Source organism: Gopherus flavomarginatus, chromosome 12 (genome assembly GCF_025201925.1).
Source record: "Gopherus flavomarginatus isolate rGopFla2 chromosome 12, rGopFla2.mat.asm, whole genome shotgun sequence".
NCBI lineage: Eukaryota > Metazoa > Chordata > Testudines > Testudinidae > Gopherus > Gopherus flavomarginatus.
This window is the reverse complement of record NC_066628.1, coordinates 42,206,084-42,231,512: the sequence shown is the minus strand read 5'-3', so window position 1 is coordinate 42,231,512 and position 25,429 is coordinate 42,206,084. Positions and strand designations below refer to the sequence as shown.

General features: G+C 43.5%; 1 protein-coding gene across 3 annotated transcripts in view; it reads left to right on the top strand.

Annotated features, from left to right (window-relative positions):
- MMD (monocyte to macrophage differentiation associated) overlaps positions 1–25,429 on the top strand; it is a 142,351-nt gene that overhangs the window by 98,958 nt on the left and 17,964 nt on the right. The window contains exon 1 of one of the 3 annotated variants that reach the window (XM_050920135.1): positions 15,255–15,345. The exons of 1 other annotated variant lie outside the window; for it this stretch is intronic. In XM_050920135.1, the coding sequence (XP_050776092.1) occupies positions 15,317–15,345 (29 nt within the window). In that variant the 5' untranslated portion in view covers positions 15,255–15,316. Of the gene's footprint in view, positions 1–15,254; positions 15,346–25,429 lie in introns of those variants that run through there. One more of the 3 variants, XM_050920137.1, reaches the window with a different exon arrangement.

Below are 25,429 nucleotides of genomic sequence, written 5' to 3'. Positions count from 1 at the left end.
AGATTATTACGTCTCTCTACGCTGATCTTTTCTCCAGATTAAACACGCCCAGCTTTTTCATCCTTTCTGCATAGGTCAGGTTTTCCAAATCTGAATGGCACCACTGAGGATTCATGTCCTCCAACCCTTCCTTCAAATCTACATGGGTAGACACTGGAGCCCAAGCGCAGACCTCTGGGGCCAAAGTCCATCTGCAGGATTTGGGGCCCTTGATTTGTTATTCTCCAGTGATTCTATATACACATCATTTTGCTTACAAGACTTCACTGGGGCTCTGAGCAACAGCCTGCAGGAGAGTAGGTTTGAGTCTGACTAGCCGTGCCCTTGAAAGAGAGCAGCAGTGTGCTCCTCCCCCTAACAATCCACCTCTGCTGGCCAGTGCTCCTGAGAGAGTGGGCTGTGACTTGATTAGGATTTTGTGCAAAGGCACTGACATTGGAATGGGACCTTTAAGGCCTTCTAGTTAGTCGTTTCAAAAATGGCCATAGCACCAAAGGAGAGAGAGGGTAGTCCCGTGTATTGGCTGCTGGGCTGAGCATTGTGAGACCGAAGTTCTGTTCCCAGCTGTGCTGCATGACTTGGCCCCTGTGTCACTTCCTATCACAATATCTTGTTTAAATGGTAAGCTCTTTGGAGCAGGGAAGGTGTGTAGTGAATGAGCAGGATACTGCAGGAATAGAAAGCATGATCTCGTGGTTAAGGCAGTTGAATGTCACCCTGGAAAATGGGATTCTGTCACTCCCACAGAGCTCCTATGTGATGCTGAGCAAGTCACTTAAACCAAACTTTTCACAGGTTGTGTTCCTCATTTTCTGGATGCCCAACTTGATACCCTGGGGTCTGACTTGCAGAAGCGCTGCTCATTGGCAGCTGAAGTCAATGGGCACTGTGCTTTGAACATATAAAGTGCTACATCATGCTAAATACGCTGAAAAGTAAGGTCTGAGTGGCCTCAGAATGGACACCCAAAATTAGTGGAAACTTTTTACTTTAATCTCTGTGCCTCGGTTCCCTTTCTGTAAAATGCGGATAATGGCACCCCCTTACCTCATATTTGCAAAGCACTCAGATGCTCTAGCAATGAGCACCATAGGAAATTAATAACTCCGTCTTTAGAGCTGAGTTTGAGTAGTGTGTGGAAAATAAATCCTAGGGCCACCCATTGAACAATAATGAGAAAACACAGTTTCGAGTAGCTGCTCATTAAGTGAGAACCCCCCCATCCTGGGCACTGAATAAGGCAGGGAGTGTGTAGAAAAAATAGCATGTACTAAAGACTGTATCATGATATATAGGCACAAGGAGGCTGAATTAAGGTTCCCTGGGCAACTGTAATCCTGCCATTTCCTAACTTTTGAGTGCTAGACATTTTGCAACATTAATCATGTTCTTTTACTGTTGATTTTTGGTGTGTGGTTATATCTAAGGTAAGAACTGAGCAAAATGAGGCCCTGATCTTGGTTGGGGAGCTTTATGAGCTACTGTAATACAAATACTAACAATATACTTGAGAGTGATACCCTTGATGGTTATTTAGTCATGTGTGAGTTAAAAGCACACCCTGAGTTAGGATTTTAGTTTTAATTTCCTCTTTTGGTTATATAACAGACCAGTATCTTTAATGTAGTTTAATATTAACTTTGTGAGGCTTAAGTACAAGAAGATTTCTGAGATCCCAAGTAAAGTTACCTAAATATTTTAATAACTTCCTCGTTATTGTCTATTTAGCTGGAGACAGAAGGTTCAAGAGCATATTTAATTGTGGAGGTGTCTGCGTCATAGCATAAAATCTCAAACAAAGGCAAAGTATTCTTATAGCATGTATAATCTAGAGCTTTAAGAGGATCAGTCACCCTTAAATAGCAGTGTATTGATGGCTAAGAGCAGCACAAACTGTACATCAGTACCCAGTGTTCCTGGGACCTTTTACTTTAGCTTTCTATTTTTCAGGAATGGGAATGAAGTTATGAGACCTGGTATAGTATTGCCCTGCACCTTGGGTAGTGATCTGCACTAATGCAACGTGAGTAGGAGGTAGGAGTAAACTATCAAATCACTTTGCTTTAGTGTAAATGATTACACAAAGTGTGGTTCAGTAATGAAGCAGACCCTTAGAGTCTAATACTCCTCTGGCTAACACCAGGAAATGTCTTCTTGCTGTGTGGATGGAGAGATACATGGAGATTTCCAAAACTGTGATCAATAGGACTCCTTGGAAATTTTCCATCAAAACTGTTTTTTAATGGAAAATTGGAGTTCTGACTCAAAAGTTTTCACAAAAAAGTCTGCTTTCCACAGACAAGTTTAATTTTTTGTTAAAAAGTCAAATATCTGAAAAGTTTTTTAGGTTTTTGCCCAAAACAGAAAACGTTTGGTCAAAAACTTCAATTTGAAAATGGCACCAAAGGAGTCAATTCTTCAGGCTCCAATTCTCCTCTATAAGCCAGATTCTTCAGCTGGAATATTTCCCGTGATGCACCACAGCCCTAGGACTTCCATAGCGGCTCACCAAATGGACAGTTCATGGTGCATCATGGGAGATGTACTCCAACCAGGGATCTCACTCCGAGGAGGAGGGGAGCCTGAAGCACCTAAACTATAAGTCCCATGAGGCACCATGATGGTATATCTGAACTGAAATGTTTGGTTTTTAGACCCCCAAAAATTGTGTTTCAGCCAATATTTTGGACTAGCCATTCAGGTCCAAAAAGGACAACACTACAATATATTTCCTACAATATGTTTTCTCCTGTTTTGTCCAGTTGTATCTTCAATATGTAAAATGAGGGGCTTTTTTACTACTTCCCTGTGAAGAATGTTGCATAGCCCCTTAACTGAAAGACAATTTCTAAGTATTCTTTCTTTAAGGGAGAAAATAGTGTGGGACAGTCACAAAGAGCATTCTAGTACAAGCCTAAACCCACTTTCAGGTTTATTATTATTATTACTATTATTCCTTGAGGCTGCTCTGTTACTGAAATGAAGACCTACTAAGTACTGTCGTCAGTCTGGCTTCTCCTTATTAAATTGACTCAGATAGATTATTAACATTGGCTGTGAACAGCCTTATGGGTTTAATTTATCCAATTGTTCCAGGCCACATCAATAATTCATTTGTCTTAGTTTCTATTTCAGGAGCATCTACAAAGAGTTGTGTTAGACAAAGCTCAGTGCTAATTAGCTGCCTGTATCCATTTGAGATCTAGTAGGCTACTTACTTGCTGGCTAGTGTAAAGGAGGATTCATAGGCCCAGGCCCTCAGCTGACGTAAATGGGTGAAGATCCATTGATATCAATCCACTTAATAGATTTTAAGGCCAGAAAGGATCACCAGATCATCTTGTTTGACCTTCTGCACATCACAGACTACTATTCCCCTTTAATGAGACTAATTACCTGGATTAGACTAAAGTATTACAGTCATCTAAACTGTGCATACCATGGGCTACTGAACCTCACTCAGTAATTTCTGCATCTAATCCATAACTACTTTTTGAGCAATAACATCTCTTTTAGAAAGATATTCAGTATCAATTTAAAGACTTCATGTGATTGAGGTTCCACCATGTGACTAGGTAAATTCTTCCAATTTACAACAACTGAAGATTAGGCCCGTAATATCTTTATACCTTAACCACTAAGGTATGTCTACACTGCAGTGTAAATCCAGGGGCCAAACTTGGGCTCACACCTAACCCTCTTCCCATCTACACACACATTGCACTAACCCAGGGTTCAGACCCCGTGTCCCCAGACTCCATGAGGATGCAGGGTCCAAACCAAAGTCACTGATTTTCAGTGTAGATGTAGACCACTGGACTCATGTTCTGGGGTATGTCTACACTGCAATAAAATACCTGTGGCTAGCCAGCCTGGGTCAGCTGACTTTGGCTTCTGGGTCTCATGCTGCATGTCTATAAAATCGCAGGGTAGACATTTGGGATCGGGCTACAGCCCAAGCTCTGGGAACCTCCACATTCCTGGGCGCCCAGAACCTGGGCTCCAGCTGGAGCCTGAATGTCTACACTGCAGTTTTATATCCCCCAGCCTGACACAAGCCAGTCACAGATGTTTTATTGCAGCATAGACATACTCTGGCAGTCCGCCACTAATATCCCACAATCCCACAGGCTGACTTTCTTTGTCTCCTGGACAGTCAAGTTTGGTGAACTGTCAAGTTTTCCCATCAACACCACGAACAAAGGACTAGAGCAGCCACATTTTGGGAGAGTGCTAGGAAGTCTGAGAGGTGGGTGGTTTGACTCAGGCCTGCATAATGCAGTGTAGACACTGGAGCTCCAGGTTGGGACCCAGGGTTCAACTATTCCTAACCTGGAGTTACAAATAAATATAGGTGCTCAAGCCCTAACAAACCCAGGAGCTGCTGATTTGACTTCTTCTTACCCTGGGCTTACATTGCAGTGTAGACATACCCAGAGATGTCCAGAAATAAATTATTCACAGTAACAGTATCCCATCATATTGGTGCTTTGGATTATCATGAAACTGATTTAGAGTACATTCAACAGACACAATATTGCCAATCCAAAGATTTCAGAATTCATGAATCAGGCCCAAGATCATGAGGCTGTCTTAAAAAAATCATGAGATTTAAAAATAATTCCTTTGGAGTCTTTTTTATTTGCCATCTAGTTTTTGTACCATTAGGGTTCAAATTTTCCAGCATTTATCCAAAACCAAGACAGCAAGAATCTTAGTGCTGGGATTTGGTTTGGTTTGGTTTGTAATGAAAACTGAGAGTTTAAGAAAAATATCAAATATCACAAGACTCACACTAACATTGCAAGAGTTGGCAATACTGCAGAGACCAGCATTAAATGTAAGGGTGATTGAAACATTTATGCTATATACTGTAGATAAAATTATATTTTATGAGAGAGATCATGCTAAAAGAAACAGAAGAAAGAGAAAGGTGTGGCCTAAACTCAGGAGGCGTGATTAAAATGAGAGGCAGGAATTCTTGAAGTCTGATCTATCTCCAGTACTGATTATCTTTGGGCTGTGAGAAAGTCACTAAGAAGCACATTTTCAAAGGGTGGGCTCTGTTCTGAGGCTGCAAGTTGCACTCCCCAAAAATGTAGCTGCATCTTTTGCATCCACAAGTCATAGAGTGCAAGGAAACTAATTCCCAATTCACTGTGGACCAGGTAACTCCTGATCAGCTTCTCTATGCCCTTCCTCAGGTAACCAGAGGAAAGTACTGTAGAAATAAGAGAGAAAGAGTCAATGGCTTTGCTCCATCCACACCCAGGTATCATACAACTGGCCTGAACTTTCCTCTAGGGAGTTTGTCTGTTTATTTTCAGTCTACGTTGAATGATTTTATCTTGTTGTAATCAGTGCACCCTAACCTCAAGATTCAGTCCTGAGGAAGAGACTTTGCAGTCTAAAGTCCCAATCCTCCAAATAAGAACCGTGTGGGTGGAACCGTTATTTCTGGAATTTATACCGTGAGTCAGTTCTTCAGCTAGTGTAAGTCAATGCAGTCCAACCGAAGTCAACAGAACCACACTGATTTGAACCAGTTGAGGATCTAGCCCCTGGATCCAGTTGTGGGTACAAATCAGGCAGGCAGTGAGGCACAGATATTCAGATTTCTGCTTTGGTTTATTCCCCAGGTGTGAGCTACACACACAAAAAGAGAAGCCAGGCCTCAGCCTTTCTGAAAACTTACCCCTTATCCTCTCTTTCCCCCTCCCACGTTTCTTCATCTATAAAAGATGACGGTTAGGTAATACCACCCTCACAAGGCTGTTGTGAGACTTAACTAGATGGCAAAGATAAGAAGTGCTGGTAAGTGTCATTATTAATAGTAGTAGCATCTATCTGGGAGTCACACAGTGTTTATCTACTACTGCAGTTAGAACAGTGAGACAGGTAATTGGTCTCTTGATACCTCTTTGCCGCTGACTGTGCAACCTTTGGCAAGTGACGTAACCTCTCATTGATTCAGTTTGCTCTTTAGTAAATTGCATGTAACAATACTTTGCTCCCTTGCTGAAGGGATGTTGTGAGGATCAATTAATTCAGATGACAAGCACTATAAAAGCATCCAGTATGGTTATTATTTTGTCCCAGTGCCCAGGTCCCCCTTGAGTGCCACAAATTGTTCCGTAGGCTGAGTGGAAAGAGCTACCTCATCAGTAATGACATGAGATGATTCCATCATGACTGTTCTCATCCTCTTCCTCCCCACTTCCAGTGTGGGTAATATTTTATTTTAAAGTTAAACAATACTTAGATTGTCAGCAGGAACTTCCTGTTCGTTCTGAGTTTGTATAGTGCCCTGTACAATAGGATCCCAGTCCATGACTGAGACTTCGCAGTGCTACCACAGTACAGATAATTCATACAAATCCAGTGAAAGCAGTTGAGAGGGACCAATTGGAAAAAGAAATGCCATGTTCCTAAAGCCAGGTAGCTGCCTTTTCCACAATGAAACATACCTATGGAGCCAGTCCTGGAAGGTGATGTGCACCTTCAAATCTCCCTGACTTCATTCTATAGGTCAATAAGTGATTTGTGATAGGGACTGTCTCTTTTTAAGTGTTTCTACAGAGCCTAGCACCGTGGGGCCCTGATCTCATTTGGGACCTCTGGGTGCTACTATAATACAAATAATAGGATGGCTCATCCATAGATTCATATGTTCTGAAATATTTCCTAGTCAGGTTTGAACCTAAACATTAATGAAAGAAACCCCACATGTTATTGGAAGGAGTTCTAGTTTCCAACACACATGATAAAAACAGTAACTGGTGAGTACATTTATAGAATCATAGAAGATTAGGGTTGGAAGAGACCTCAGGAGGTCATCTAGTCCAACCCCCTGCTCAAGGGAGGACCAACACCAACTAAATCATCCCAACCAGGGCTTTGTCAAGCAGGCCTTAAAAACCTCTAAGGAAGGTGACTCCACCACCTCCCTAGGTAACCCATTCCAGTGCTTCACCACCCTCTACTTTGGATTTGGATTTTTATGTGATAGCTTCACTTCACTTCTCAATGACTTTTGCCATTAACAGAGGGCCGGAGGAGACCTTGATTCTTAGGTTATTCTTTGCTAAAATCTATTTCTAAAAAGTAAAAGAACTGAGATGTTTATTTCAAGTTTGAAAGTGTGCCTTTCAGTCTATATTTGGGTTCTCTGATTCCAAATTTATTATTCAAACAACTTAATGAAAACCATTTTAACAAATAACTAGCATAATGCTGTCAGAGTAGTCTGTGATTTTAAATGAATGACTCCTCAGCTCTAAGCAAATCCTGGGTCTGGTCTCAGTACTAAACAAGAGATAACTTGTCATGTAAACACAATAGATTTGCTTCTAGTCCCACTTACACCATTTTGATTCCATAAACTCCAATGGAATTCTTCTTGATTTACATCACTAGACATGAGAGAAAATCTGTCCTGAGATTTTCATTTATCTATTTTCTGTTTATTTCTCTTTATAAAAAAGGTATAACAAAAGGACTTTAGGTATCTTTGTATTTTAAAAACACAATCATATAAAAATAACAAATTCAGCTGCTTCTCATCCTAAAACTAGACAATACCCACTTGGAATAAAACCTCTGCCATGCTTAACCATATGTTAGGAAACTGCAATTTTTTTCCTTCAGTTAGGAAACAATGTATGTTAAAACCTGTAAATATGAAGGGCCAGATTCTGTGACCTTTATTTATTGAAGGCCTGATCCAAAGCCCATGGATTCAATGCAGGTAGTCTTCCTATTGTCTTCTCAACAAGAGATTATGGCCTTAGATCAGACCCATTGACCTTACTCCACCAAGTAGAGTCAAAGGAAGGTATTCCTTAGTGTGAATAAGGATGGCAGAATCTGGCTCATCATCAATGTGTTCCCAAAGAGAAGAAAACTGAGGTTTGGGAGGAAATGAGAGAGAAGTCTTTACATGTAGGTGTCTGCTTTACCAATCCAGACTAGTTCTGCTTTGTTACTGAAGAGGGACTTGCAGGCGTATTAATTATATAATGGATGCTGGCACAAATGTGAAAATCCCATACTTTTTTTTGACAATATAGAAGGTAAAATATTGATCAAATATCAGTGTCAAGAAGAATGAGTTGTTCTGAGTGAACAACATTGCCAGGAAAAGCTACAGAACCTTGCGAAAAGCCTACACTTAATGGGCTGCAGAATTAAGGACTCATCATATTGACAACTGAAGTTATCAGCTTTCTCATGTATTACATCAGCTACTTCTCTGCATGGTCATTCTCCCATGTTGGAGTGTCAGGACCATCAACGCTGGCTTAGAAGGACCTTTCTGCTCTCCAGAAGAGAGAACCGATTGGTATCTTGGGCCAGACAGTGATATCTTTCTTTATTCACGCTGAATAACACCTTTCACCATGTGTAAGTGGAGTAAAACACCACTCAGTGTGAGTAAGGGTATTACAACTTTCCCTTTATCTGTATAATGTTGCACATTAGGGCAGATTATTGAGTTGTCCCAATTTATCTGGGAACCATCCAGTTCCAGAGATGATACAGATTGTAGAGATAATCAGTGCCCTGATGACCATCCAGACAACCAACAAGCTGAGCATTTGATCTATGAAATGCTGTATTTTTCAGTGGAAAGTGGGGTGGCTTTCAAACGTCACGTTATTTAAATTATAGTATATGTATGTACAAGATGATAGTGGTCAGGAAAATTGTGGATTTTTTAAGAGGTCCTAATCACTAGTAGGAATAGGGGGTTCTGGTTCTTCTCATTTGTGTTATAGGCACAGGCCAGCAGACAGGAGCCCATGTTCGGGAGAGCAAAAAACCCGCCATTGCGCTCCTTGATGTGCTGAGCATTCCATGGCCACAGCTGAGGTTCTGACTCCACATCTTCCCACAAACTCTATTTGTTGCTCATGTAAGAATCCAACACCACAAATCAACAAATTATCACTATTTTTCTATCAGCAGTATCCTATGAGGAGAGGTGTTAATAGCGAATGTCTCCCTCATAACAGGATAAGACTGAAAGCAATCAGCAAGAGAGGAGGAGAGGGTAGAAGACAGATTTACTAAGAATCTGTTGAGCTAATTATACTATGTATTGTTATAAACCCAATAAGTGTTAGTTTTTTATCTACTAGTGGAGACTTTCTTGTGGCAGAATACAGCATCATGCAGTATGAATTGTACTTATTAATAATTGGTTAAATGCATCCCAATACAGAGGGTCTGGCCTTCTGATTTAAGTCACTACGGTACCCGAGGTTTTCTGAACCCAAATCCATGGTAACTAGTCTCTATTTTCCAGGTGGCAACAGGAAATAAATCAGTGGGGAACACAGCACCTCCATCTGATAAACAATTGATACACACAAGAGTGCTTTCACCCCCAAATCCTTGCTTTTATTAAGTACAAAGCACACCATATAGGTCAAAAAATTCCCCAGCAACAGCAAAGAATTTATAATTTCTTCTTATCAGCGAAGCAGCTTCTAACAAGAAACTCACAGAAACCCAGAGCCAAGATCAGCTATCCACACTCCCTTCCATTCACATGAATCCTTTGCTTTATCTCTTCTTGTTAGCAGCACACTTTCAGTGTTGCTGGTTTGTCTGCCTAAGCAACAGACCAAATTATTCCCTCCTACCAGAGCAGTCATCTAGCTCCTCCTCTACTGGAAAGCTGGATTCTGTTCAATGTTCCTTTTTTTCATCCTGACTTACCGCACCCCTCATGATAAGTCCAACCCATCAATACCTGGAGAGCAAAGGAGTTCCACCAGTCAAACTTGTCTCCTCTTGCCTCATAAAGAGACCTAAGCTATTCTCTGCTATGTTAAAATGGATGATGGCTCCCAGAGTCATAGAAGGAAACTGGCCACCTTAGCTGTGTACCTGTGACCACTGAAGACTCAGACAAGTATCCAGGAATGTAAATCAGTCAGTAAGGAAAACATTAGCTGTCACTGTGTAAGAGTTTGGTGACTACCAAAGCACACTCCAGAAACAATTGCAGTTCCTTATTCTAAATGTTTGTTATTCTCTTGATCTGACAAATGACAAGGCTGGGTACATCATGTATGTCTGACATACATACTAATGACAATAATTCCTATGTTGTCAATGTGACAAGAAGAGATTCAACTTCTATCTGAGAGATTTAATTTTGTTAGTAGGACGTCTACACAGACTTCTTGTGGGACACTACAATTTAGCCTTGGCCATGGGGTGTGTTTTGCCTATGCCAACCATCATATGTAGGTTCTGCGTGTGCTGTGAGGTAGAGTGAAAATGACAGCTTGTCATAAAGATCCCATGTTTCTGTCCCTGTTAGTATAATCTCCCCATGGTGCTTGATGTCTGTGCCAAAAAGAAGAAATGATATATATGTCTGAACTGAGCTCATGAAAAATGATTAATGAACAGCTCGGGAGAATGAATTTCTTGATCCACAGAACAATGGCAAGGCAAGCTTTGCACGTCCTCCAGCTCCTCCCATGTGTCAAATCTGAAATAGCAATGAAAGAATAGGTCATTCCATGTGGCCCAGCCACTCGTTCTCTGTGATGAGCCTGCCACTAAGCATGGCAATTAGCAGCAGGTTTGCTGGGTGGACACCTGCCTTTTAGGAACTAGACTGAAATGATCAGGCTCATTTCACATCACCTACCTAACAAATTTCCATTATTGTTGAGCGGAGGTGTATTCAATCCGCCAAACTCAAGGTGAAAGCTTCTGTATCTTATCAGCAGTCCCCTGGGCCATCCATCATCAGCATACAGCCATTTTGTTTCTAGGTGGACAAAGACATTGTAGCAGCAAGGGTTTCATCCCTTAAGAAACCATTGGCAATTTTGTTTAAGCAAACCTGACACATCGAAAAATGCACTCCTAGCAAAAGTGAGGAAACATGTTTCTAGTGCCAGGAGCACTTTGTAATAAAGCAATGAAATAGCATCTTAGGTTTTTTAATTTGTAAAGTATAAGAGTGTAATAAAAATAGAAGACCTGGGGGGATTTGGTTTCTGCAGTTTTGTGCTTGATGCCAGTTTTTTTTAATTAATCTGTAGCTCTTGAGACCATAAAAAGGTCTGAGCTCTTCTGATATTTACAAAATACAATAAAATGTCTGAGTCATTAAAACATGAAATGCAATTAGAGATGGGATTTCTGTGTGAGTGGTAAGAGCTAAGTATGGTATTGTTCAGAATCAGGCTCTTAAATGTGAGTGCTGAATAACTTACTCTCACTGCAAAAAGAAATATACATATTTGACTCAATATCAGCATCACAAAATCTTACGATTTTTATGACAAGTCATGTGATTTTTTTTTCTTTTCTTAAAGCCCCAGATGCTGCAATCAGGTTATTCTCTGAGCGTGTCAGCTTTTCATTGAAACACAGAAGTAAATTTCTAATCTTCATGATTCCAAAGAAAAACTTGAAAATGTGAATCCCAGTGCTCATGCAGCAGAAGGCAAATAAATGGAACCCAAAACTTAATATTTTTAAAAATCTCATTATTTTAAGCCACTCTCATGATTTTGAGACCCTGATTCATGATTTTTTTTTAACTGTTCAGGGTGGGCAATACTAAAATACTGTATTATAAGAGCTACATTCTACAAATATTCCCTGGGAGTCTTGTGTGAAACTTTGACCGAATTAAATTTATATGGGATCATGGAAATCTGCTATACTACATTATTTTTAATTGTAAGTGTACTGTGCACTGTGAAATAGCTAGAATGTACTGAACAAAGACACATGTGCATGCATAAATCCTGCAAAGACTTATGTACATTACTTACTTTTTGTGCACTGTTAGTTTTACTTAATTCAATGGCTCTATACAATTAAGCCCAAGAGTAAATCTTTGCAGGATGGAAGTTCTCCGGTAAAGAGATTATCAACTAAAGTAATGAATTAGTATAAAATTATACAAAAACTCCAGTGCACCTGAAACACACAAATCAGGCAATCAAAGATTGAAGTGCATGGGGTTAGTTAGCACTTTTGCAATTTTTTAGCTACAAATAGATAATATGCACTAAAAATATTTATATTTGGTGGTTTACTTCTCCCTAAGCCGCTGTTCTCCACCCTTCACAGGTCATTGTATGCTCTTTGGGGGTCTATGTTTGTTCAGTTAGCACCCAGAGGATCGGGCAGTCATTGTGCTACAGTAAATAATAAGGCCAAAGAGGAATAAGGAGGTTGTGGCTGCTACAAGACTTTGTGGGAGAAATCAGTTTTGAGAAACTTGAAGAAAGACAGGAAGTCGGTGTGCCACATGGGGAGTTTAGAAGGCTAGTTCAAATATAAGGAGGCAGCAGGGAAAAAGATGAAGCAGAGACTATAAGAGGAGATGACAAAAGAAGCAGCAGCTAAGAAGAAAGAGGAATAGAGAGGATGTGGGCAGAATAGTCTGACTGTCCTACCACGAGGGATTTGAGGGTCTGACTGGATACATTTTATACCATTCACACATGCTTTCTGCTTTACCCTCCTTGGGCTCCGCACATTGTGCTCTGCTCACAGCCACAGTCTGATGATGCAGCAGTGTCATGACAGTTTCCTGTACTTTCTTCATACTTTCAGTATGCAAACTTGCTATGGGAGCAACAGAGGAAAACCACTACAGAGGGTAGGGTGTTGTGCGGGAAGGCAGTGCTGCTTAAACTGTGGGGGTATTCAAAATATGACCATGTATTCTGATAGGCTCTTTGGGTTTAGCACTCCCTTTCTGGAGCTCGCGATGCCTTGCTATGCTCCTTTGCCTTTGCTTCTTTTTGATTAGTAGAAAAAGAAGTTGAGAGGGAAAACAGAGGTATAGAAAAGTGAAGCAACTTGCCCAGTGTCACACATGTAAATTGAGTAGATTTTCATACTATGAACCTCTATCTCTTTTCTTATGTGCTTTGATTTGCAGTGAAATAGTTAATTCATGTCCAAATTAAATGTCAACATTGTTAAAACCTGAGATTAATAGGGGCCATTCACAGATCTTGAAGTTATTTTAGGCTGTCTGCAAACACAGGAAAATTAATCTGCATTGGTTAAACCCATTTGGCAGTTTGAAGGTTTTCTTTTCAACTACAAGGGATAAACTTGCCATTCCTCTCCCTTCCCCTCTTTTTAATGAAAGGTATTGTCCATCCACACCGGGAATTTGTGTACCTGCCATGATGAAAACCGTGTGATCTGCACCACTGCAGCTCACTCCAGCTTGAAAGTAGGATAAACTGCATCATAGCTTAGGTGTCTACACCAGTGGCTTGCCTTGGTCACTGTCCATACAATCCCAACTATAAACAAGGCCTTAGATCAGGGGTAGGCAACTTATAGCACACATGCCGAAGGCAGCACATGAGCTGATTTTCAGTAACACACTGCCCAGGTCCTGGCCACCGGTCTGGGAGGCTCTGCATTTTAATTTAATTTTAAATGAAGCTTCTTAAACATTTTAAAAACCTTATTTACTTTACACACAACAAAAGTTTAATTATATATTATAGACATAGAAAGAGACCTTCTAAAAATGTTAAAATATATTATTGGCACATGAAACCTTAAATTAGAGTGAATAAATGAAGACTCAGCACACCACTTCTGAAAGGTTGCCGACCCCGTCTTAGATTCTTTAATGGAAGACAGGAACTTGTGAGAGGTGGTACGTCATCCCACTTCAAGCCCTGGTATTTGGTACATCTTAAATGGAATGGTGTGTTTTCTTTACAGCATTGCCTACTGTCTCCAACATACTAAGTAGTGTACAAACACATTTAGAGGCAATCCCTGCTTAGAAAAGGCTGTAGTCACAATAGACAAGACAAAGAGTGGGTGGGAAAACAGAGGTACAGAAAAGTGAAGCAACCTGCTCAGTGTCACACAGCAGCTCTGTAGCAGAGCTGGGAACAAAAGCCAAACTGCTCTGGGCACAGCATCCAGTGCACCATGCCCGAGGCCATGCTATCTTCTCTCCATTGTTTCTGTTGTGGTGATGGTATCTAGGGTGACCAGACAGCAAGTGTGAAAAATCGGGACAGGGGCTGGGGGTAATAGGAGTCTATATAAGAAAAAGACCAAAAAATCAGGACTGTCCCTATAAAATCAGGACATCTGGTCACCCTACTGGTATCTCACCTTTTTATAGACAAGTACATTGTTCTTAGGGTCAGGAAGATTCATCTTTTTAAGCTCACTGCTTCCTGGGGCAACTAAATGAAAACAAAGGGACTGAAACCACTATCCTTTCTGATTCAGCCCTGGCCTCTTTTTCAGCTGCCTGTCCTGGCTCTCTTCTTTTACTTTCCCCTTCAATTCCTTCTTCCATCCTTCCAACTATTCTGTTTAGGCTCTTTGTCCAGCACCCCAGTATCTGAACGTCTCCTACTTTACATTTCCCCCTCCTTTTACTTTCTTCCTTCTCTCTAGTGGCACTAAAACCATTTTATAGTGGAGGTGCAGAGAACCATTGAACAAAACGAAATCCTGTATATGCTGGAAACCGCTTTAAGCCAGGGGGTGCTGCAATAATTCGAGTTCCAGCATGCCTGCTTCTCTCCTCACCTAAGAAACAACTGTGCTCAGGCGCAGCCTGGCTTTCTTTTTAACAGAGAGAGAGAGAGAGAGAGAGAGAGTGTCTACACACACGAAGGGAATTCCACGTGTCAGCCAGTACAAGGGTTTTCTTCTTCTCCTTTCATTCTGACAAGGGAAACCCAGCTTGCTCATTCGTGTTACAAAGCAGCGTCCTCCCGGCAGCTGGACTAAAATAGGGTCTGATTTGCCACATCGGCCGGGGACTCTCGCGGGCTGCCAGCGTGGGGTTTCCACTGTACCACGGAAGGCGCCGCAGGCAGCTTGAGGCTCTGCACGGGGAGCCCTTTATGTACCCCCCGCCCAGAGCTTGTGTCGGGCAGAAGGACGAGCGAGGGCCGCTGCTGCAGCCCCCGCGGAACCGGGCAGCTCGGCCTCCGGACAAGCGCTGGAGCCGGGCGAGGGTCCCGCAACCCGGGCCGCGCCTCCGCCTTCGCTGCCTCCCTGGCCCGGCGCCGAGAGGGGCGGGGCGGCGCCGCCGCCGTGGGCGGGGATGGGGCGGAGGGAAGCCCGGGCCGAGGGGCCGGATAAAGCGGCAGCGCGGAGCGGCTCCCCCAGTGTGCCGCTGGCTCCGTCTCTCCCGCACACGCCGCTGCCGGCGCTCCGGGCCGCGGGGCTCGCAAGCCAATGAGGGCCCGGACCCCGGCCCTCGCCGCCGCAGGAGCCGCCCGCAGCCCCCCGGCCCGACCCCCCGCCCGGCCGGCGCCCAGGACCCATGCGGCTGCTCCAGGAGAGGCTGCGGAGGTGAGCCGGGGGCCGAGCGCCCGTCCCTGGGGGGACCCGGGGCTCCCCACGCCGCCCCCGGGGCTGGTGCCTGCATCCACCCCCCGCCCCACCTCCTCGGTCTGTGCGCCCCTTTCTGGGGTCTGACCCCTGCCTCCCCAACCCCCAATACTGGACCATGGGCGGGGCCGGGGGGCCATTGCTGAAGCCTTTGGGGGGACCAGGGGCTGTTTGGATGAGTTTAAATTCCAGGGCTAGAACCCCCCGCCCCATAGCTACATACAAAGCCCCGCCAGCCCCCCATGGGCTGCTTTTGTCACTGGGAAGCAGCCCCTTCCCTCCTGGGGGAAGGGCCCGGCTGTGCCGGCTGGCGGAGCCAGCGTGTCTCCAGAAAGGAAATAGATCTCAGGCAAGGATGAGATTCTTCCTTCCCCCGCCCCCCGTTTTTAAGTGGGTGAAGGGTCACGCTTCCGGTGGGATGGTTTGTCACAGGTTCATCTTTGGTTGGACTCAGCCAGCTCTCCCTGCGTGTGCAACCGCTGGCAGGGGAATTTCCAACCTAGAAAGGATCTGGTCTCGTGAATGACTGGCCCTGGGGTCTGTGGGGTATAGGGTGCATTGGGATTTTTATGTCTAGCTGTTTGTTTTGGCTGCTCTACGATGCAGAACGGTTGGTAGGAGGAGAAGGGTTGGCAGGGGACAAGCAAAGAGTGTGGTCTTTTGTGCTCTGATGTGGTTGAGGAGCCTTAAGTATATGGGGATATTTTCAATCCACACCGGTGTCTTTAGATGTCCCTTAGAGAAACAGGGAGAGTGAAGTAATATCTTTTTTGTTGGATTGACGTGTGTTGGTGAGAGAAGTTTTTAAGCCACATTAGTCGCTCATACCTGAAGAAGAGCTTCTGCGTGGCTCCAAAACTTGTCTCTCTCGCCAACAGATGTTGGTCCAATAAAAGAAATTACCTCACCCTTATTGTGTCTCTAATATCCTGGGATCAGCACAGGTGTAACTACATTGCATACAACAATTAGATGCCCATTAGCAGACAGAATTAGAATGCTGGCCTCATTCCTTGTTCTTATCCCCTCCCTGCCAAAAATGGGTCAGTTGAAGGAACAATAGAACCCAGTACTTACATAAGTATTTGGGTTTTCAGGTGCTTCATCATTCTAACATCTGGTACAATAAAGGTGAAGTTTTTGAATGACAGTGAGCCTCCCAAGTATTCTCCCCTTCTCCCCCCCCCCCCCGTCCCCAAGGAGGTACACTGTCTCAGTCTTGCAGAATTACAATAACTTTTTACTTTTTGAGCAAGCAAACCAAAAAGCAAAGAATGATAGATCAAGGAAATCAAACCTAAAGTAGACATGAGTGGAGAGAGCTTGTCTACATTTGGGCTTGTCTACATTGCCCATGCCTGTCTTGATAGGCTACCTAGCTCAGACCTGTGCTGCAGCATTACATGAGTGTCATCTATTCTTTCCCAGCCCCAACCCCATTATTTTCTTCTTATTTTGAGCTCTGCCACCTTAACATGCCTTTACTTGGCAATTTCCAGAAATCTGGGGATATAGAGGCGCATATAGTAATGAATTTTAGATTAGGCTATAGGGAAATATAAAACAGCAGGCCTCTTTTTATAATGGAGATTGTGAGCATATATGGTGGGCTTGGGTTAATTTTCAGCATTCGCTTATTTCAAGAAGACTTGATGGCCAGGTTATGTTGGCTTCAGAGTTCATACTACTTGTGAACGGTGTTATTTATTTAATCTAATGTTGAATGTGACAAATGGAAGCAATCTAATTTTGTACTGATACATGTTTTGAAGCATTTTGAATTCTACTGCCTCTAAAATAATTCTGTGTGGGAGTCCATAACATCTCTCACAGTTTAATGATCAGTGTGGTCATTTTATTTTGTGAAGGGATTTCATTTATTTTCTTTATTCTGGGAAAATATGGAGGAAAGTAGAAATAGCTATCAGGTAGACTATGAATATCAAGCTTGATGCAGAACTCTTTTTTATTTTTAAAATTTTTATTTGTACCTTTTTATTTAGAGAAAAATAAAACAGTGAATGGAAATCACTCTTCCTTCAACCCCTCCCCCCTCGTGTTGTCTAGTCTCTTTAGTTGCTTAAACCTATTACCTTGGTATCTAAATGTGGAATTCCATTTAATCGATTCTCCTGCTAATGCTGGTTTGTTCCTGCCAGTGTATTTTCTCATACTGTATCAATCATGGATTTATTTATTTTATAAAATGCCATTCAGACCTCCTACTTGGGTTTGCCAGTTATTCAGAAACAGAAGGGCACCAAGTAAAACAAAAAGGCAATACAATTAAAGAGGATGAAAGGAAATACCTAGGGCTTAAAGTAACTTAGTCTATTAAACTAAATACTGCAAAATATTTACCTCTAAAAGATTACAAAGCTGGACCATTGTGTGAATAACTTCATACAGAGTTACTTAGCTAAGGGCTATCACTTCGTGTTTCAAAGCTTATATTGATCACTAGATGAAGTCAAGAATATATTGCAAAATGGGCAGGTTTCTTGTAGATGTTTTTCTTACTACAGCTTTGGATGTAACCCAGTGTTCAACACAATATTGGGTGTACAATTAGATGGGCCACTGGTCTGATTACAGAAAAAATAAGATTGAATTGTGAAGTAGTGCCTTGGCTACAACAGTGCTTATACGGTCTTCCAAACTCATTGTGGTCCATGGTACTTTTTTTTTAAACTGTATTTCCCTTAACATAGGACTGGTTAACTCACATTTGAAATACAGAACACAGTGAACAAGGCAGTCCTTATGGGAAATGAACAAGAATTTACATTAAAAAGTTTACATGAGTTCTGTCGTTTTGCTAAACTCATAGGTTACTCTCTTTTAAATAAAAAGGACTGTCAGATACTTTAAACAGAAAGTTCAAGTGATTTTGTGTGTGAGTGTAGAGAGAATTGCCTAAGCCACTTGCCCCACTGTTCATTACTTTCCCTGTCTGTAAGAGGAAGATGTTTGCCCTCATGTGGGATTCTGCATTGAAGATGCAAAGGACTTGGTTTGCCTTTGGTCCAAGGCCATTGTAGTTTGATGAATACTTCATTTTAAAGCTTGGTTGCCTTCAAACGTATTTTATACATATTGCAATGCTTTCACATTGCCTTGATTGATACTATTGACTGGTAACAGATCTAAGGGAGTCTCATGTCAAAATTGATTTTCTTCATCAGAGCTAACTGGGGGAAGCTTCCCTAGCCCAATCTGCACAGTCTGTTTCTAATTAGCTTTATTAGTCAATTACTTTACTAAACACTAAGGTCTAGTACACCAAAAATCAGGAAAACCAGAAACCCTGTGTGTCTTTTTCCTAATGGGCTGTAAAAATCCCTAAAATAGCAGTTAGTGTTGATCATATAAACATGGTACAAATTCTCTCCTGCAACTCCTTTTTCAAGTCATGTGTTCACCTGATGGACCTTGAATGACTTGGGCTTGATCTATGCTACAAAGTTAGGTCAACGTACGCTGCCTAGTTGCATGTGTCTACTTTTTAAACTTTGTCTCTGGCCAGTGTAAGCACCCTGTTACACCATCTTCTCGAACAGCGCTGAGCTATTGTCTACGTACTGAGAGCCATACAGTCACAGTGTAGACACCGTGACATATGTCAACCCTAACAGTCTGCCAGCAACTGTCCCACGATGCCTGACGCTGACCACTCCGATCACAATTGTGAACTCTGCTTCCCAAGGGTCCATGGAGAATGCAAGCCACCTTTCTTCCCTCCCCCCTCCTCAAAACCCTTTCATCATTTTGAAATACTTCTTCCTGATTGCCCAGCTTGGTGAGCACAGCTTGCAGCTTCCACTTGGGTGCAACTGACCACACCGTCTACACACTGTAGATGCCCTGCTGCCTGGAATAGATGGGGAGGTAATGGATTTTCTGGGCTCATGGGTGGTGGGGGGGTGGGGAAGAGGCTGTGCAGGCACAGTTACACAGCAGTCATAGAAACATCGACGTTTGCAAGCAGATTGCGTAGGGGATGTGGGCGAAGGGGAACAACCGGAATCAGCAGAGCTGCTTTACAGTGAAGGAACTACAGCAGGCATACCGTGAGGCCAGCAGTCAATCCAGTGCTGAGCGATGGACACGCTGCTTTTAAAACGACCTGCACGCCATACTTTGTAGACACCCCACTAGCACCTCCCAGAGCACCGTAGGCACCTCCAAGGAACTGGACACACAGACCTCTGCATGAACAGTCAGGAGGAGGAGGCGGCTAGGTAACATGACAGAGGAGTCCAGCCATGCTGAAAGCCAGGACATGTTTGAGACTCCACAACCCAGGCTGTCAAGCACAGGGGAGCCTGCTGCAGGCTAAGTGTGTGAATGCATTTCCCATTACAATCTTTAAATGTACTGATGGTGCCTGACCCCAATGTAGCAGGACCCATCTATTGACTTATTTTCCTCATGATAGAAGAAGTAGTGGTACAATGAAAAGGTAGCTATCTGCTTTTCATTCCCCACTAGAGATAGGCAGAGGATAGGGGACCTGTGGAGCAGTTTGTTTACATACACATGGATGTCCTTTGAATCGTCCTGAAAGATCTTGACAATGCTTCCATGGAGCTGCTCTGCAGTCCTCTCCTGCAGGTTTCTGGGGTTGACCACCCTATTTCTTCTGTGGTAGGACACATTTCTACTCCACTCTGCAATGACTGTGGCAGGCATCATTGCAGTTAACAGCTAGCAACATACAGGCCTGGGTGGTTCAGGTCACCAGCCGCAGCTGTGGTCTCTGTGCCTTTTTGTTACTCTCAAAGGAGAGTTCAGCTAAAATCACCACTGCCTGTGGAAAATGTTGCCTGTATTCACTGCCATTGCCCTATACTTGTACCATTTCATGCAACCAAACAATTCCCTTCTCTTCTCTCTGCCTCTGGCAGCCCACGCTCACGATAGGTGGAATTGGAGAGTGGGGCTGTGCCCAAGCACGCTGAAGTGTCCATAAACATGCCTTGTTTAAAACCTTAGGGCAGCAGGGGAAGGAAGTTCTGAAACTGAACGTAAACTTTCCAGTTTGACTATACTTACAATGATACCTCAGTGTGTGTTAGCTGTAGCTCCTGCCATTGTGGCCTTCAGGAGTCCCCATCCACACCTGTGGAATGCTTGAGCTAGATAAGGAAGAGAAAGAGGAGTCCCTATGGAGAAGGAAAGGGTGGACAGGAGAGACCCATCAGGAAAAGGAGAGGCAGATGCACCAGGGCATAATGAGGCCATTTCAGCACAAAGCACAGATGCTGCAAACTCTCTGGTGAGCCTACAGGATCAACAAGCCTGAACTTGCCTCCGTTTGCAGTCAATGGGAGGTGCTAAAACGGAGTTCTTGTGCACCCCCCATGCCCTCCAGTGTTCCACATGGCATCAGGGCTGCATCCCTACCCCTGCCACTCCATACTGGGAGACAATAAGGACAACCACAGCTTCACATCCTGACCTGTGTGACACATGATTGTTGTCTGTGTCGTTGAAATGGGCATGAATGTTCTTTTTCCATGTTTAGTTCCTTTTTAATTTATTCAAAAAAAAGTTTTTTAATTGCATATAATTTCTATGTACTGGCTTTGGTACCCAATAAAATCTATTTTTGAGAACATAATGTATCTTTGATTATTTCACAACATAATGCCTCGCACAACTGAAAGCACCTACTATTAGTTATTGTACAGGGCAACAGAACTCATGGGATCAGTGACAAACACCATAATAACTGTGAAGGTACAACAAGCACCACAAAATTGAACACTTGAAAATTCACCTTCTGAGGACAGAGAAGACTAAATTGCATTCAGTGTGAACTTCAAATTAAAAGGTAAACATGTCTTGTGCATTGGTCCATTTGCTGTAGTACTAACAGTGCAGTACTCAACATGTTTTTACAGCTATGCAGTTAGCTTGTATATTCTAATCTTTGTAAAAGGGTCTTGAGGTCTGTGAATGGAACGCAAAGGCATCACAGAAAGGCAATTGTTGCATTCTGTGTATGTTTAAGGATCAGTACGTGCATTTATCTCTTGGGGGTTTGGCTTTGTTTTTAAAAAGGCACCAGTTCTGTGCTTTTAAATTGGTTTGTGAACTCGTGTTCAAGTTGCAAACTGTTTTTCAATCCACATTGCAGACTTTTCTTGAATGGTATCTATTGTAGCCATGCTCAGAATTTCCATTTATGCTACAGGGAGTTTTGCATGTCGATAAAGTACAGTATATCTACAGTGTAGATCAAGGAAGAACTTTGCATCTTGTATTTCTGTCTTGCATTACAGACTTTTAAAATGGTGAATCATTGTCAAATTCCAGGATGCAGTGTTTCTCACGGAAGACCTGTGTTTTCCAGCTTTGGGCTGTACCCATAATTTCAGTGGTTAAATTAATATTTCATTTTTTTCAATAAAGCCTGAAATCTATAGTCAGGACTAGTAGAACACTTGTTTTGGTCACAGAAAACTATGTTAAATATTTAGATGTATATTTTCTGTAGTTTGAAGGGGGCAGGTTGAAATGTTTCTTATGACCTAAACAGACCTCATCTGAGTACTTTTTTTATCGCTGTTACTGGTGTGGTTTTTTTTTTTTTTTTTTGGTCAGACCTATAGTGACACATATACAAAAAAAAAAGCAGGTGATAAATATCTTTGAACTGCCACATATTAAAATCTAAACCAATGTGGCACATTTTAAATTTTCTTCACTATAATTATATAAAATTCACACAACCACTCTTTACTTTACTTTTTTTTTTATTGTCAGCAGCAATCCAACATTGCAGACTTCCCCAGTGTGATTGCCGTTCAGTTCTCAACTGTCCATGCCAATTTCATTCTGGTGTCCCTGTGCTGGACGGCCGGGGTAAGCTTGGCACACAGGTCCAGGAATGTGGCCTTTCACAACTCGAAAGTTCTGGAGCCTCTACTGTCGTCATCCCAAACCTGCATTATGATTCAATCCTATGATTCAATCCTACTTGTTCCCTCAGGTCCAGAAGCCACACTAAACCATCTGTAGCTGCTTCATGAACACCTCCACCAACCTTGAATTGGTTTTTTTCTAAGTCCCACAGCAAGCTGTCCTCCATGAAATTATCACATTGCTCACAGCTATGGTTCCTTTTGTGGCTCTGCAAACACCAGAGGATCATGCGTTGCAAACACAGAATGCTCATGACAGTAGCACAGAGCTGTGCGGACTCCACTATCTCTGACAGAAGCAGGGACCGTAACTAGCACTGCATGAGTGTGAGATTTTTCCAAAGGCACGAATGTTATGGGATAGAAATGGCATAGTGGGATGGAGAAAGTTGCATGATCAGAACTTGATCCTTCACTCCCTAACTCATTTATGCCCAACCGTGCAGTGCCTGAATTTCCCAAAAAAGGCTGCACAATGGCAAGTTGCACACTGGGGTATCTGCCCATGGTGCACCACATTGTGCATCAACACAAGCACTCCTGGTGAGTGTGTGCCGTGCTTGTGCAAGGAACTCAGTAGGCACATGCACAAGCCATATCTTAACTGCAGTGGCTTTACACTGGCATAACTTCTACCAAACTTTGGTAGCATAGACATGCCCTCGGTGTATGACTTCTATGCTCTGCAGGTAACAAAACAACCTTAACACAAGAGTGTGTGTGTGTGCGCACCCCTAAGAAGTGCCCTACTGTCCTATCCTGGAAACTGTTTGTTTTACAATCTTCTCTATATTGGCTCTACAATGAAAGAACTAGTATAAGAACAGTATATCTTCACTGTTCAAGAGTCTTACACTGGAAAACATTTATGGATTCTCTTGGTGTAACAGATAACTAAAACTAACTGGGTTTTCTTGTAAGCTATTACTGTGCATTCCTTGGTGATTTTTTTCATCTGCCTGGCATAGTCATTATTTTTATTTTCAGAGTTTTTTATTTTTATTTTGAGGTCTAATTGTTCAGCTTAAGGCTATGTCTACATTGCACTTTTTGTCAGTAAAACTTTCATGGGTCATTGGTGTTTGGGGCGGGGGAGAGAACATGCCCTGACAAGTTTTGCCGATGAAAAGCATCAGTGTGGACAGCGCTATGTTGGTGGTAGATGCTGTCCTAGAATCATAGAATATCAGGGTTGAAAGGGACCTCAGGAGGTCATCTAGTCCAATCCCCTGCTCCAAGCAGGACCAATTCCCAACTAAATCATCTCAGCCAGGGCTTTGTCCAGCCTGACCTTAAAAACCTCTAAGGAAGGAGATTCCACCACCTCCCTAGGTAACCCATTCCGGTGCTTCACCACCCTCCTAGTGAGAGGTTTTTTTTTTTTTGTTTGTTTGTTTTTCTAATATCTAACCTAGACCTCCCTCGCTGCAACTTGAGACCATTGCTCCTTGTTCTGTCATCTGGTACCACTGAGAACAGTCTAGATCCATCCTCTTTAGAACCCCCCTTTCAGGTAGTTGAAAGCAGCTATCAAATCCCGCCCCCCTTAGGCCATGTCTACATCTAAAATTTTGCAGCGCTGGTTGTTACAGCTGTATTAGTACAGCTGTATAGGGCCAGCGCTGCAGAGTGGCCACACTTACAGCAACCAGCGCTGCAAGTGGTGTTAGATGTGGCCACACTGCAGCGCTGTTGGGCGGCTTCAAGGGAGGTTCGGGGAACGCGAGAGCAAACCGCGGCGAAGCTGGTCTCCTTTCCCGGTTTGCTCTCTCGTTCCCCGAACCCCCGAACAAGCAGGTCTCCTTCCCTGCGGTTTGCAGGGTGGTTCGGCGAACGCGAGAGCAAACCGGGAAAGGAGACCAGCTTCGCCGCGGTTTGCTCTCGCGTTCCCCGAGCAAGCAGGTCTCCTTCCCTGCGGTTTGCTGGGTGGTTCCGGGAACGCGAGAGCAAACCGCGGCGAAGCTGGTCTCCTTCCCCGGTTTGCTCTCGCGTTCGCCGAACCCCCGAGCAAGCAGGTCTCCTTCCCTGCGGTTTGCAGGGTGGTTCGCGGAACGCGAGAGCAAACCGCGGCGAAGCTGGTCTCCTTCCCCGGTTTGCTCTCGCGTTCCCGGAACCACCCAGCAAACCTCAGGGAAGGAGACCTGCTTGCTCGGGGTTCCGGGAACGAGAGAGCAAACCGGGAAAGGAGACCAGCTTCGCCGCGGTTTGCTCTCGCGTTCCCGGAGCCACCCAGCAAACCGCGGCGAAGCTGGTCTCCTTTCCCGGTTTGCTCTCGCGTTCCCGGAGCCACCCAGCAAACCGCGGCGAAGCTGGTCTCCTTTCCCGGTTTGCTCTTGCGTTCCCGGAGCCACCCAGCAAACCGCAGGGAAGGAGACCTGCTTGCTCGGGGTTCCGGGAACGAGAGAGCAAACCGGGAAAGGAGACCAGCTTGATTACCAGAGGCTTCCTCCTTCCACGGAGGTCAAGAAAAGCGCTGGTAGGTGTCTACATTGGATTACCAGCGCTGGATCACCAGCGCTGGATCCTCTACACCCGAGACAAAACGGGAGTACGGCCAGCGCTGCAAACAGGGAGTTGCAGCGCTGGTGATGCCCTGCAGATGTGTACACCTTCAAAGTTGCAGCGCTGTAACTCCCTCACCAGCGCTGCAACTTTCTGATGTAGACAAGCCCTTATTCTTCTCTTCTGCAGACTAAACAATCCCAGTTCCCTCAACCTCTCCTCATAAGTCACGTGTTCCAGTCCTGATGATAAAGCTACCGACCCTTGTTGAGGAGGGTGGGGGGAAGTTGTTTTGTTGACAGGAGAGACAAAGAGCAGTTACGCTGCGTACCTTACAGCAGCACTGCTGTAGTGGCACAGCTGTGCCGCTGTAAGGTGCGTGGTGTAGATATAGTCTAGGAAAGTTTCTCCTAAGTGTAAATTTGTTGATTCAAATCTCCCGACCCTCACTTAACATACGACTTAGTCTGAATACAGCATATCAACTTTTCATTTATTCTCCCTCTTTAAATAATAAATAAATTAATAAAAAGTAGTTAAGTGGCAAGAGGGATTCAGATTTAAAGTGGCCCATTATTTCTAATATTGGGTTAGCAGGAAAACCAGTATCATCA